General features: G+C 43.1%; 1 protein-coding gene across 1 annotated transcript; it reads right to left on the bottom strand.

The window, feature by feature from the left end:
- Nucleotides 1–6,024: 6,024 nt before the first annotated feature.
- Nucleotides 6,025–10,890, bottom strand: LOC112221194 (proheparin-binding EGF-like growth factor). The gene is made up of 6 exons (XM_024383354.2): nucleotides 10,598–10,890; nucleotides 9,527–9,763; nucleotides 8,714–8,909; nucleotides 8,334–8,492; nucleotides 7,892–7,980; nucleotides 6,025–7,684 (listed from the first exon to the last, which is right to left on the bottom strand). The coding sequence occupies exons 1-5, from the start codon at nucleotides 10,638–10,640 to the stop codon at nucleotides 7,908–7,910; spliced, it is 708 nt and encodes a 235-aa protein (XP_024239122.2). The 5' UTR covers nucleotides 10,641–10,890; the 3' UTR covers nucleotides 6,025–7,684; nucleotides 7,892–7,907.
- Nucleotides 10,891–13,713: the final 2,823 nt, after the last annotated feature.

Raw genomic sequence — 13,713 nt, 5'->3', positions numbered from 1 at the left:
GTGGTTTTTACTTAAATGTTTTAATCTTTTTTTCTATTATCTATAATATTATAATTGCATTGTATCCTGTGGTAAATACACTTTTAAACTTGAAACTTACAATTACATTTAACATTCTAGTCATTTAGAAGCCACTCTTATCCAGAGCAACTTACAGGAGCAATTAGGGTTTTAAATGCCTTGCTGAAGGGCACATCGACAGATTTTTCACCTAGTCGGCTCAGGGATTTGGTTATTGGCCCAACACTCTTAACTGCTAGTCTACCCAACTTGAAACGCATACACACACACAAGAATTGCCTGAACCCGATTAATCAACCACATTTGCTAGCTTAGTAACATAGTAATTACAACAGGACTGTGACTGTGGCCAAGACTGACCAAGATGACATAGGACTAGGAGGTTTGGAATGTGCACCACAAAGCGATGTGGCTGGATTCTCCTGTAATTAGAGCCTACCGACTGGTCTAACACACTGCATCGCAGTGCTAGCGGCATCACTACAGATTCTGGTTCGATACCAGGCTAGGTCGCAGCTAGGTTGACTAAGTCGACCCATGGGCGGCGTACTATTAGCCCAGCGTTGTCCGGGTTAGGAGAGGATTTGGCCAGGCCAATATGTCGTTGTCCCATCGTGCTCTTTTGACTCCTGTGGCGGGCCGGGTACATACACCCTGACATGGTCACCAGGTGTACGGTGTTTCCTCCGACACATTGGTGCAGCTGGCTTCCTGGCTAAGCGAGCAGTTTGTCAAGAAGCAGTGTGTCTTGGAAGACGCATGGCTCTTGACCGTCACCTTTCCCGGAGTCCGTACGGGAATTGCAGCGATGGGACAAGACTGAAACTGCCAATTGGGGAGTAAAAAGGCTACATTTTTAAAATAAATATATCGATTCTCCTGTAATTTGTCTGAGAAACCGTCTCAGAACCCTCATAAATAAGGGTAGTTGTGGGAACATTAGTGGTTGTAGCTTATTTATATGTCACGATACTAACGCACCTGATTCAACTGGAGGTGGACGAACATGATTAGTTCAGGACTAGACAACCCATGTGTAACGTCATGACGTTCACTCATCAGTGTTCTGAGACATAGAGAAGCCATAGTTCTGTCTCTCTCTGGTAGCGTGTGTCTCTCCTGCCTGCTGGTCTGTCAGTCCCTGGAATAGCAGCTAGCTATGTGACCATGACTACACTCAACTATTTCTGTGAGGAGAGGCTTATGGGAGGCTCCACTACTGCATATGACAACACACACACAAGCACACACATGCTGAGAAATCACTGTACTACTCAGCAATAGCTTGACTAAAATCTGTCAAAGCCATACAGCATAATAACGACAGCAGACTTTACATTACAAATCAATGACAACCTCGTATATACAGCACTACGTCCATCTTAGAAGGGCTTGTTCCAGTTTCCAATGCTGCATTGACTCCAAATGACGCCAGCACTCTCCCTCTTGCTCAACATATGGTTTAATCAGAACACTTTTGGCCTGATTCCATGAGACACGCCTTGTGTATTGCAGCTGAATTTCTGGCTGATTTCAAAAGAAAAAAGAATCAGGAGAAAAACAATCATCTGAATCTTTAGCTAGACATTTAACTAGACCTTTAACTAGACCTTCAGACATACCTTTAACTAAACTTTTAACTAGATCTTCAGCTAGACCTTCAGATATACCTTTAACTAGACATTTAACTATACCTTTAACTAGACCTTTAACTAAACCTTTAACTAGAACTTTAACTAGATCTTCAGATATACCTTTAACTAGACCTTTAACTAGACCTTTAACTAGACCTTTAACTTGACCTTTAACTAGACCTTCAGATATACCTTTAACTAGAACTTTAACTAGACTTTTAACTAGACCTTTAACTAGACTTTTAACTAGACTTTGACTAGACCTTTAACTAGACCTTTATCTAGACCTTTAACTAGAACTTTAACTAGACCTTTAACTAGAACTTTAACTAGAACTTTAACTAAACCTTTAACTAGACCTTTAACTAGACCTTCAGATATACCTTTAACTAGAACTTTAACTAGACTTTTAACTAGACCTTTAACTAGACCTTTAACTAGACCTTTAACTAGACCTTCAGATATACCTTTAACTAGAACTTTAACTAGACTTTTAACAGTCTCTTTTAACTGTCTCACCCTCACTGTACACCACAGGGGTTCATCTCTCCTACCCTCTCACCCTCACTGTACACCACAGGGGTTCATCTCTCCTACCCTCTCACCCTCACTGTACACCACAGGGGTTCATCTCTCCTACCCTCTCACCCTCACTGTACACCACAGGGGTTCATCTCTCCTACCCTCTCACCCTCACTGTACACCACAGGGGTTCATCTCTCCTACCCTCTCACCCTCACTGTAGACCACAGGGGTTCATCTCTCCTACCCTCTCACCCTCACTGTACACCACAGGGGTTCATCTCTCCTACCCTCTCACTCTCACTGTAGACCACAGGGGTTCATCTCTCCTACCCTCTCACCCTCACTGTACACCACAGGGGTTCATCTCTCCTACCCTCTCACTCTCACTGTAGACCACAGGGGTTCATCTCTCCTACCCTCTCACCCTCACTGTACACCACAGGGGTTCATCTCTCCTACCCTCTCACCCTCACTGCACTCCACAGAGGTTCATCTCTCCTACCCTCTCACCCTCACTGTACACCACAGGGGTTCATCCCCTCTACCCTCTCACCCTCACTGCATTCCACAGGGGTTCATCTCTCCTACCCTCTCACCCTCACTGTACACCACAGGGGTTCATCCCCTCTACCCTCTCACCCTCACTGCACTCCACAGAGGTTCATCTCTCCTACCCTCTCACTCTCACTGCACTCCACAGAGGTTCATCTCTCCTACCCTCTCACTCTCACTGCACTCCACAGAGGTTCATCTCTTCTACCCGCTCACCCTCACTGCATTCCAGAGGGGTTTCTAAACCAGCAAAGATACCACATCAAACAGCCAGGCCCTCGGCCGGGGGAAGCAGGTCACCCACACACATACACACAAACCACCAGCATCAGCATCCGGACAGAAAGTGATTTCACTGTGTAACAGTTGGTTGAGTCTCAAGTCTGTCTCTGTTTATCAGTCTCACTCAGTCTCAGCCTCTCTGTCTGTGACTCCCGCTGAGTCTCAGCCTGTCTCTGTCTATGAGTCCTTCTGAGTCTCAGCCTGTCTCTGTCTATGAGTCCTGCTGAGTCTCAGCCTGTGTCTGTCTATGAGTCCTGCTGAGTCTCAGCTTGTCTCTGTCTATGAGCCCTGCTGAGTCTCAGCCTGTCTCTGTCTATGAGCCCTGCTGAGTCTTAGCCTGTCTTTGTCTATGAGCCCTGCTGAGTCTCAGCCTGTCTCTGTCTATGAGCCCTGCTGAGTCTCAGCCTGTCTTTGTCTATGAGTCCTGCTGAGTCTCAGCCTGTCTCTGTCTATGAGCCCTGCTGAATCTCAGCCTGTCTTTGTCTATGAGCCCTGCTGAGTCTCAGCCTGTCTCGTCTCTGTCTATGAGTCCTGCTGAGTCTCAGCCTGTCTCTGTCTATGAGCCCTGCTGAGTCTTAGCCTGTCTCGTCTCTGTCTATGAGTCCTGCTGAGTCTCAGCCTGTCTCTGTCTATGAGCCCTGCTGAGTCTTAGCCTGTCTCGTCTCTGTCTATGAGTCCTGCTGAGTCTCAGCCTGTCTCTGTCTATGAGCCCTGCTGAGTCTCAGCCTGTCTCTGTCTATGAGCCCTGCTGAGTCTCAGCCTGTCTTTGTCTATGAGTCCTGCTGAGTCTCAGCCTGTCTCTGTCTATGAGTCCTGCTGAGTCTCAGCCTGTCTCTGTCGTGAAGTGAAGTGTTGTAGTATTGTTGCACACGTGTGTGTGTCGGTTTGTGTGTGCGCGTGTGTGTGTGTGTGTGTGTATTCAGGAGTGGTAGTAGTTACTCATATGTTACATTAGTAGGCAGCGTCTCTGAGCATGCCATTTGTTGTCTGTGTGACTAATACTGTGGTGGTGTAGTGGAATGATGCGATGTACTCTCAGATCAGGTGTCCCAACTTCATCTGCTCCCCCAAAGGCTTCCGGTTCCTGTTCCTGGCTGGTGTGCAGCAGGTTCATGTCCCCCACCACCCACTGTAACCAGCCACTTAGTAATGTCAGATTTATCTGTCAGGGATCCTGATGGGGTTCTGTCATCACAACTACGTAGTCTTATATCTTCAGATTACTGTAGATAAAAGGAGAACAGCTGTGGATATACTAGATTACTGTAGATCGAAGGAGAACAGCTGTGGATATACTAGATTACTGTAGATCAAAGGAGAACAGCTGTGGATATACTAGATTACTGTAGATCGAAGGAGAACAGCTGTGGATATACTAGATTACTGTAGATCAAAGGAGAACAGCTGTGGATATACTAGATTACTGTAGATCAAAGGAGAACAGCTGTGGATATACTAGATTACTGTAGATCAAAGGAGAACAGCTGTGGATATACTAGATTACTGTAGATAAAAGGAGAACAGCTGTGGATATACTATATTACTGTAGGGTGGCAGGGTAGCCTAGAGGTTAGAGTGTTGGACTAGTAACCGAAAGGTTTCAAGTTTGAATCCCCGAGCTGACTAGGTACAAATCTGTCATTCTGCCCCCAAACAAGGCCGTTAACCCTCTGTTCCTAGGCCGTCATTGAAAATAAGAATTTGTTCTTAATTGACTTGCCTAGTTAAATAAAAGGTCACTGGAGAATAGCTGTCAGGTCTGCTTGTCATTTTGCCAGCCCTTCTGTCATTGGCATGAACACATGTTGAGAGGATTTATGGAAAGAGAAAATGTTCTTACGAAGTTAAGAGTAAACTTAAGTTACTTAGGAAATGACATAAGAGGGAACTCTTCAGAACGCTTGCAAGGGCTGGCTGCACATCCTGAAGGTGACCCTTGGCCAGGATACAGGTGCTCTGGTTGAAAGGAGTAGCTGAAGCACGGGCGGGAAGGAGGGAGGGGAGGAGAGGAGGGGTGAAAGGGAGGGGGTGAGAACGGAACATAAATATTATCCTTTCTATAATTACAGCCAGTGACTGAAAGACCAAAAGGACACAGTAGTGTTGTCGTCCCAGACAGGTCTCTCTTAAGTATCACTTCAATATGAGGCCATAGTGACACACTCAATACAGGAAGTTAACCAGATAGCTATAACAATGGTGACCTTAACTATCAAGTTGAAGCCTAGACCATTAGTATAGAAATGTTATTAACTTATAATAACAGATAGGAGCAACTTGAGGTAAAAGATATATTTGAACTACCTCAGATCTTGAATCTTGATTAAGATGCCTTCCTTCCAATCCAAAACAACAGACCCTAAACTGACATTAGATCAGTGTCTATGTCACGTTCTGACCATCGTTCATATGTGTTTCCTTTAGTGTTGGTCAGGACGTGAGCTGGGTGTGCATTCTATGTTGTGTGTCTGGTTTGTCTATTTCTATGTTTGGCCTGATATGGTTCTCAATCAGAGGCAGGTGTTAGTCATTGCCTCTGATTGGGAACCATATTTAGGTAGCCTGTTTTGTGTTGGGTTTTGTGGGTGATTGTCCTTAGTGTCCTTGTTCCTGTCTATGTGTTAGTTTACACAAGTATAGGCTGTTTCGGTTTTCGTTACGTTTGTTTTTGTAGTGTTTGTATTTAGATTCGTGTTAAGTTTGTTTATTAAATTATGGATCGTAATCTACACGCTGCATTTTGGTCCGACTCTCCTTCACACCTAGAAAACCGTTACAGTCTAGAGGTAACTTTGTAGCATCATGATTCTGAGGTTAAAACACTCATCAGTGTAGAAATAGCAACAGGATACAGGATATGAGTTATTACAGCTTTTACACATGCAGCCCAATTATTGGCAAAAAATCTGATCTGATTGGTCAAAGGTCCAATTAGTGGGAAAAAAAATCAGAATTGTTCTGTCTGTGTAAATGCAGCCTTCGTAACACAGATAACGCATAATACAATGACTTTGGGGATTCAGAGAAAAAAATACTTTATTTTCTGAGAAGAAAAACATTTTTTTTGACTAGAAATCACTTCAAAACTGCAGGTTGTGTCCAGGATGTTTTTCTAGAGGAGGGTTATTCGTTTTTTTAAAAGGCTGAACACTTGAATGACTTCACATTTCATCATGATCTTAGCATGGATCTCAGTGTATATTACAGTAAATATCCATATTATAGTAACTATAGTATATCCCTAACCACACCCACCATGCTAAAACAAGACAACACAACTGGCATGGTAACAAATAAATAACAGAAATTGGAGATTTATGTCCTACTAATTTCTCAAAGACAAAAACTACACCACTTGTATATGTTTCTATTTTCCCAACACTCGCTACAATGACTGGACTCAACAAGGCACCAGAGTTTGCGTTGGATCTATTCCACATCCTGATTGTAATACAGAAATATTTAAACTGGATTCTAGATTAAACATTCTAGAATATTTCCTATATTCTATATTTTGGGATTCTAGAATAGAGTAAATTCTATTCAATTCACTTCTATGTCTGGATGTTTTGTATGTCTTCTTCACAGAGTCAAACACAGAAGACCCAATGCAACCACGTCATAATGGTACACACAGAGAGACCTGTCAGTGGTACATTGGTATAGTACACCACATTGTTGTTTATTGAATCAATCAATCAAGCAACCAACTAATCACAGTGGTGTGTGTTCTCAGCAGCCTGTACACAGAGTGCTGATATCAAAGTCAGCAATCAGGTACATCTATGAGACCAAGAGGACGCTTACGTTCAAATGTCTATTTCTCCAAATATACTGTACATTTTTTATTCATTTTATCTTCATTTTCATCAATAAATATTATTTAACATTTAAATATAAAAACACAAGGATGACCTTATAGATAACCTTTACAAACTGGAAGTGCATCTTTGGTTGGAAGGAGTTAAATATCTGCATAAATATAGCAACATCACATCAATAAATAAATTAAAAGACAAATATATGGTATAAATAACAGTTTTACAGTACACTAGAAAACGACAAAGAATGAGCATATGAAGGAAAATACAAAATGCTGATTGGTAAAAACACTCCTGTTGAAGAAACACCATGGTTCTCTCTGTTTCTGGCAGATGAAGAGAAGATGGTGTCCTTTTAGGCTGAGACTCCTGGTAGTCTTTTTTAACATAGCCAAGAAGCAGCACTGATCCAGGGACGTTTCCACAAAGCATCTCTGATAGGAGTGTGCTGATATAGGGCCTGTCACTATAATGTTATTCACAATGATCTAAAGGCAAAACTGATCCAAGATCAGCTCCCCTTCCTCGAGACACTTTGTGGATACGGGCCCAGAAATGTTCCTTCTCTTCATCTCAGCTTCCATATTGTCATCACCACTCCAGTCTTTTCTCCCAGCCAATCAGAGTTCCAGTTTTAGCCAGGCTCTCTCCTGATAGGTTGCAGGGCTTACCGCAGAATCGAGCTACCCAATCACATCTGTTCATCAGTGAGATGGGTTGGGGCTATGTGTCCAGGTCACAGCCATCCAGTCCCCCTCTCTGCCATACCTTCCAGGTCTCTCTGCGTTCTCTCTTGGCTTTTTTTCACTTCTTCTTTTCTATTTTGAGGTAGAATTTCCCTATCCTGTCCTGAAATAAAAGACACAATAAGAAATCAAGTTTCTTTCAACACTCAGACTGTGTGAAAACAAAACCCAGACTAATCTTTCACAATCATACTGTAAAGTTATGATGACATTTTACTTTCTGTCTAACTCCTATCAATTTAGGAGGGGAACTAACATTTCAGTTCAGGACTTGAAAAGAGAGGAGTTTGGTGTTTCCTTGGTAACTCACCCTTCTCTCCAGCTCTTCAATGGTTGGGTGCTGATCCCAGTTTGACCTTCTCCTCATGCTCTATGTCGTACGCTCCTCGCTTGTGAAACCTGGAGAAAAACAACAGGGTTAAGACCTGTGGATCCTGGAAATGTTTTGGAACAACAGCACCTGTGGTTACAATAATTATTGTTGTCAGGTGAGAACAATAGCGCTAAACTATAACCATGCTGATCTACCCTGTCATGTTTGTTATAGCCTCATTTCCCATTCCTCTACATTCAATTAGGTTGTGTACTATTCATTTCCTGTTAGCCCATTTCCACAATACAGTGCCAATACTGACTGTATCAATCTCCAGCTGCTGCATAATGCATTGTGTTATACAGCTGTACTGGTGGTAAAAAAAAAGTGGGTAAAGTGGTGTGTGTGTGTGTGTGTGTGTGTAGGCTGTAGTACTGACCTGAGCACCAGCAGCAGGCCTATGATGGTGAGACAGACAGAGGACAACACCACTGCCACCACAGCCAGAGCTGTGGTCCGGCTGTATCCTCCCACGTCCCTCCCCTCTGAAGCCAGTGTGAACAGGTGACACCGCTCCCCAGAGTAGCTGGGACGACATCTGCACAAGGAGGGAGAGAGGGAGAGAGGTGAGATGGTACTCATGCAACATACAGTACAACAGGCATTTTGTTCCTCTGGAGACAGACAGACAGACAGACAGACAGACAGACAGACAGACAGACAGACAGACAGACAGACAGACAGACAGACAGACAGACAGACAGACAGACAGACAGACAGACAGACAGACAGACAGACAGACACAGACAGGTTTCTTACATGCATGACGGAGCTTTGATGTCCCTCAGGTAATGACAGCTGCCATGGATACAGAAGTCCTTATACTTCTTCAGACAAGGGTTCCTCTTCTTTCCCTTTCCCTTCTTCCTCCCCTTTCCACCTCTCCTCCTCTTCCCTTCACTCCTCTCAGCTTCCAAGATGGCCGATGGGTCTTTAGGTTTAGTCGACAATGCAACTAAAAAAGAAAAGAACACAGACAACTGAATCCACGGATCTAGCCAACACACCTCATAGAACACAGACAACTGAATCCACGGATCTAGCCAACACACCTCATAGAACACAGACAACTGAATCCACGGATCTAGCCAACACACCTCATAGAATACAGACAACTGAATCCACGGATCTAGCCAACACACCTCATAGAACACATTTTTACTGTCACATACACCAGATAGGTGAAATTTGTTGTTTTACAGGGTTAGCCATAGTAGTATGGCACCCCTGGAGCAAATGAAGATTAAGTGCCTTGCTCAAGGGCACGCCGGCAGATTTTTCACCTTGTCGGCTCAGATATTCAAACCAGCGACCTTTCGGTTACTGGCCCAATGCTCTAACCACTAGTCTACCTGGTCCATACAGTCAATTTAACTAGAGGTTACATAGTAACAGGTGTTAAAATGGAACTGACTGACAACCTGCCAGATAAACTCATGAATAACAGTGTAATAAATCATAAAGGATATTCTAATACATGTGTCAATCAGGATTCCAGAACCTATAAACAACAGGATGATGTTTTACAACAGAGCAATAAACAAACATAAATCACAGCGCGTTACTAAATACCTCGAGGTAATTCCACCTCATATTCCCCTGAGGCATCTTCTTCATCTTCATGGTAGTAATCATAGTACTCCTCATCCTCCAACACTGGACCCTCCACGCCGTGATGACTCTTCTCCCTCCCTCCCTCCATCCTTCTGTCGCTCAGGACATCCAACAGGTTGATAAATGCTGTGTGCTGCGGTGGCTTCTCACTCTCATACCTGTCCACCACAGCTCCGCTCACCAACCTCGAGACCACTGGAAAACACAACATGTTATCATTATTGATGCTACACCATTCAGTAGTCTGTGGTTTAGAGATGTACACTAGATTCTGACTGACACTGTGAGGAGTTAACCAAGTGAACAACACTGGTTGAAAATACATCATTTCAAAAGCAAAACTGGTTGAAATTGGGTATTTTCAAGCAGTTTTGCTCACTGAGAACACAAGCTTTACTTTCCAACACAGTCATTAATTCAGGTGCAAAGAAAATAGAGGGCTTTGAGTGGGTAAGTTTAAACATGATTCTAGACTAAGAGTCCTTCATGAGGCCCCATGACCCCTTCGGGTGAGCCTATACAACTGGATAGTTGCATTTCAGCGCCAAGAACTGTGAGGCACCCAAAAACATCATGCATGTACAGTATTCTGTACAGGGGAGACTATAATCCTGCTTGGCTATGGTACACAAAATGTTGCATAGACAGACAGTTACCTAATGTACAAGAATATGAGTTAAAAATAAGTATATCCAGTTACATAAAGCAAGTTTTAAAATAGATAGATGACCACACTTCATTCTTGAATAGCATAGGCTGGCCTACACCTTATGAAAATCATTAACTCTTCTTTTAAAAGTTTATGAGACATGCTCAGAAGGTCATGCTTGAAAAGTTCACACTCTTGTACAGTCAACAAGTGTAACTCCAAGACCTGTCTCTTATGAATACGAAATAGACCACTTAGGAGGAATCAAGTCTAGGATAAACTAGTACCACCAATAGTTAATCAAGTGTTAAAGTATAAACGCTACAGAAAAGGAACTATGTCATCTGACTTGAGATATAAAAGTGTAACTTGATACTTACCAAAGGCATGGACGAGCAGGAGCGCAACTCGTAGAATCCTCATGTCTTCGAACTTCAAATCACCACCAACTGTAATTCTGCAAAAATCACCGTATGTCGTTTTCCTATATATTGTCCACGTACTCGATATTGCTACTCTTAAAAAGTTCGTGGTAGGCCTATGCCTTTTCTTCGTGGGACTTTCTTATTCAAGATGCCGGGCGCGTCTCGGGTAGCGGTTTACGGTGGCGCACACAAACACAGCCGTGGCAGAGTCGAGACGAGTAGAAGGAGCGCCAGACTAAAGGCGTCACGATTTATATAGACTGGCTCGACCACGCCTCGACAGTAGGTAGGCAGGCTACTGTAATCTACACTGAACAAAAATATAAACGCAACATGTAAAGTGTTGGTCCCATGATTTATGAGCTGAAACATAATATCCCAGAAATGTTCCATATGCACACATATATTATTTATCTGTAATTTTGTTCACAAATGTCTTCACATCCTTGTTAGTGAGCATTTCTCCTTTGCCAAAAGAATCCATCCACTGGACAGGTGTGGCATATCAAGAACCAAATTAAACAGCATAGCCTAGTGGTTAGAGCGTTGGCCTAGTAACCAAAAGGTTGCAAGTTCAAATCCCCAAGCTGACAAGGTACAGATCTGTTGTTCTGCCCCTGAACAGGCAGTTAACCCACTGTTCCTAGGCCGTCATTGAAAATAAGAATTTGTTCTTAACTGACTTGCCTAGTTAAATAAAGGTCAAATAAAATGTAAGAACACAGGTGCACCTTGTGCTGGGGGACAATAAAAGGCCACTCTAAAATGTGCAGTATTGTCATACAACTCCACAGATATTTTGATGGAGCATGCAATTGGCATGCTGACTGCAGGAATGTCCACCAGAGCTGTTTCCAGATAATTGAATTTGGCAGTACGTCCAACCGGCCTCACAACCGCAGACCACGCCAGCCCAGCACCCCCACATCTGACTTCAAACCTGTGGGATCATCTGAGACCAGACAGCTGATGAAACTGTGGGTTTGCACAACTGAATAATTTCTGCACAAACTGTTAGGAATTGTCTCAGGGAAGCTCATCTGCGTGCTCGATGTCCTCACTAGGGTCTTGACCTGACTGCAGTTCGACATCGTAACTGACTTCAGTGGGAAACTGCTCACCTTCAATGGCCACTGGCATGCTGTAAAAATGTGCTCTTTGCGGGTGAATCCCGATTTCAACTGTACCGGGCAGATGGCGGCATGTGGGTGAGCGGTTTGCTGATGTCAATGTTGTGAACAGAGGGCCCCATAGTGAGGGTGGAGTTATGATATGAGCAGGCATATGGTACGGACAACAAACAAAATTACATTTTATCTATGGCAATGTGAATGCATAGAAATACCGTGACAAGACCCTGAGGCCCATTGTTGTGCCGTTCATCCGCCCCCATCACAACATGTTTCAGCATGATAATGCACAGCCCCATGTCGCAAGGATCTGTACACAATTCCTGGAGGCTGAAAATGTCCCAGTTCTTCCATGGCCTGTATACTCACCAGACATGTCACCCATTGAGCATGTTTGTGATGCTGGTCAATGTTGCATTAGTATTTTTGCTCAATGTAATTATCACAACATGTTTACATGCTATACACCTAATTATAATGGTTTGTACAGTTGAAGTCGGAAGTTTACATACACCTTAGCCAAATACAGTGGGGCAAAAAAGTATTTAGTCAGCCACCAATTGTGCAAGTTCTCCCACTTAAAAAGATGAGAGAGGCCTGTAATTTTCATCATCTGTACACTTCAACTATGACAGATAAAATGAGAAAAATCCAGAAAATCACATTGTAGGATTTTTTATGAATTTATTTGCAAATTATGGTGTTCGTAAGAAGCATTTCAAGGTCCTGGAGTGGCCTAGCCAGTCTCCAGATCTCAACCCCATAGAAAATCTTTGGAGGGAGTTGAAAGTCCATGTTGCCCAGCAACAGCCCCAAAACATCACTGCTCTAGAGGAGATCTACATGGAGAGCTACATGGAGGAATGGGCCAAACAGAGCTGGTGTAACTGGGTCAGGTTTTCTGTCTCCTTGCTCGCACATGCTTTTTCAGTTCTACCCACACATTTTCTATAGGATTGAGGTCAGGGCTTTGTGATGGCCACTCCAATACCTTGACTTTGTTGTCCTTAAGCCATTTTGCCACAACTTTGGAAGTATGCTTGGGGTCATTGTCCATTTGGAAGACCCATATTGGGGTTTTGGAGCAGTGGCTTCTTCCTTGCTGAGCGGCCTTTCAGGTTATGTCAATTTAGGACTTGTTTTACTGTGGATATAGATAATTCTGTACCTGTTTCCTCCAGCATCTTCACAAGGTCCTTTGGTGTTGTTCTGGGATTGTTTTGCAGTTTTCGCACCAAAGTATGTTCATCTCTAGGAGACAGAACGTGTCTCCTTCCTGAGCGGTATGATGGCTGCGTGGTCCCATGGTGGTTATACTTGCGTACTATTGTTTGTACAGATGAACGTGGTACCTTCAGGCGTTTGGAAATTGCTCCCAAGGATGATCCAGACTTGTGGAGGTCTACAATTATTTTTCTGAGGTCTTGGCTGATTACTTTTGATTTTCCCATGATGTCAAGCAAAGAGGCACTGAGTTTGAAGGGAGGCCTTGAAATACATCCACAGGTACACCTCCAATTGACTCAAAGGATGTCAATTAGCCTGTCATTTTCTGGAATTTTCCAACCTGTTTAAAGGCACCGTCAACTTAGTGTTTTTAAACTTCTGACCCACTGCAACTGTGATACAGTGAATTATAAGTGAAATAATCTGTCTGTAAACAATTGTTGGAACAATTACTTGTGTCATGCACAGAGTAGATGTCCTCACCGACTTGCCAAAACTATAGTTTGTTAACGATAAATTTGTGGAGTGGTTGAAAAACAACTTTTAATGACTCCAACCTAAGTGTATGTAAACATCCGACTTCAACTGTACTTATAGAGTGGTTTAAGCCATGTACATGGGTTATAAAGTTACAACAAACGAATGTAGGCTAAATAAAAATGTGTCTAATTTTGTTGACTGCATTTTAGTTGAAAAAATAACAGAAAAGTGCAT

The sequence above is a fragment of the Oncorhynchus tshawytscha genome, linkage group LG21, assembly GCF_018296145.1.
Source record: "Oncorhynchus tshawytscha isolate Ot180627B linkage group LG21, Otsh_v2.0, whole genome shotgun sequence".
Classification (NCBI taxonomy): Eukaryota; Metazoa; Chordata; class Actinopteri; order Salmoniformes; family Salmonidae; genus Oncorhynchus; species Oncorhynchus tshawytscha.
Note: the sequence above shows the minus strand (reverse complement) of the source record. Positions and strands in the feature narration are given on the sequence as shown.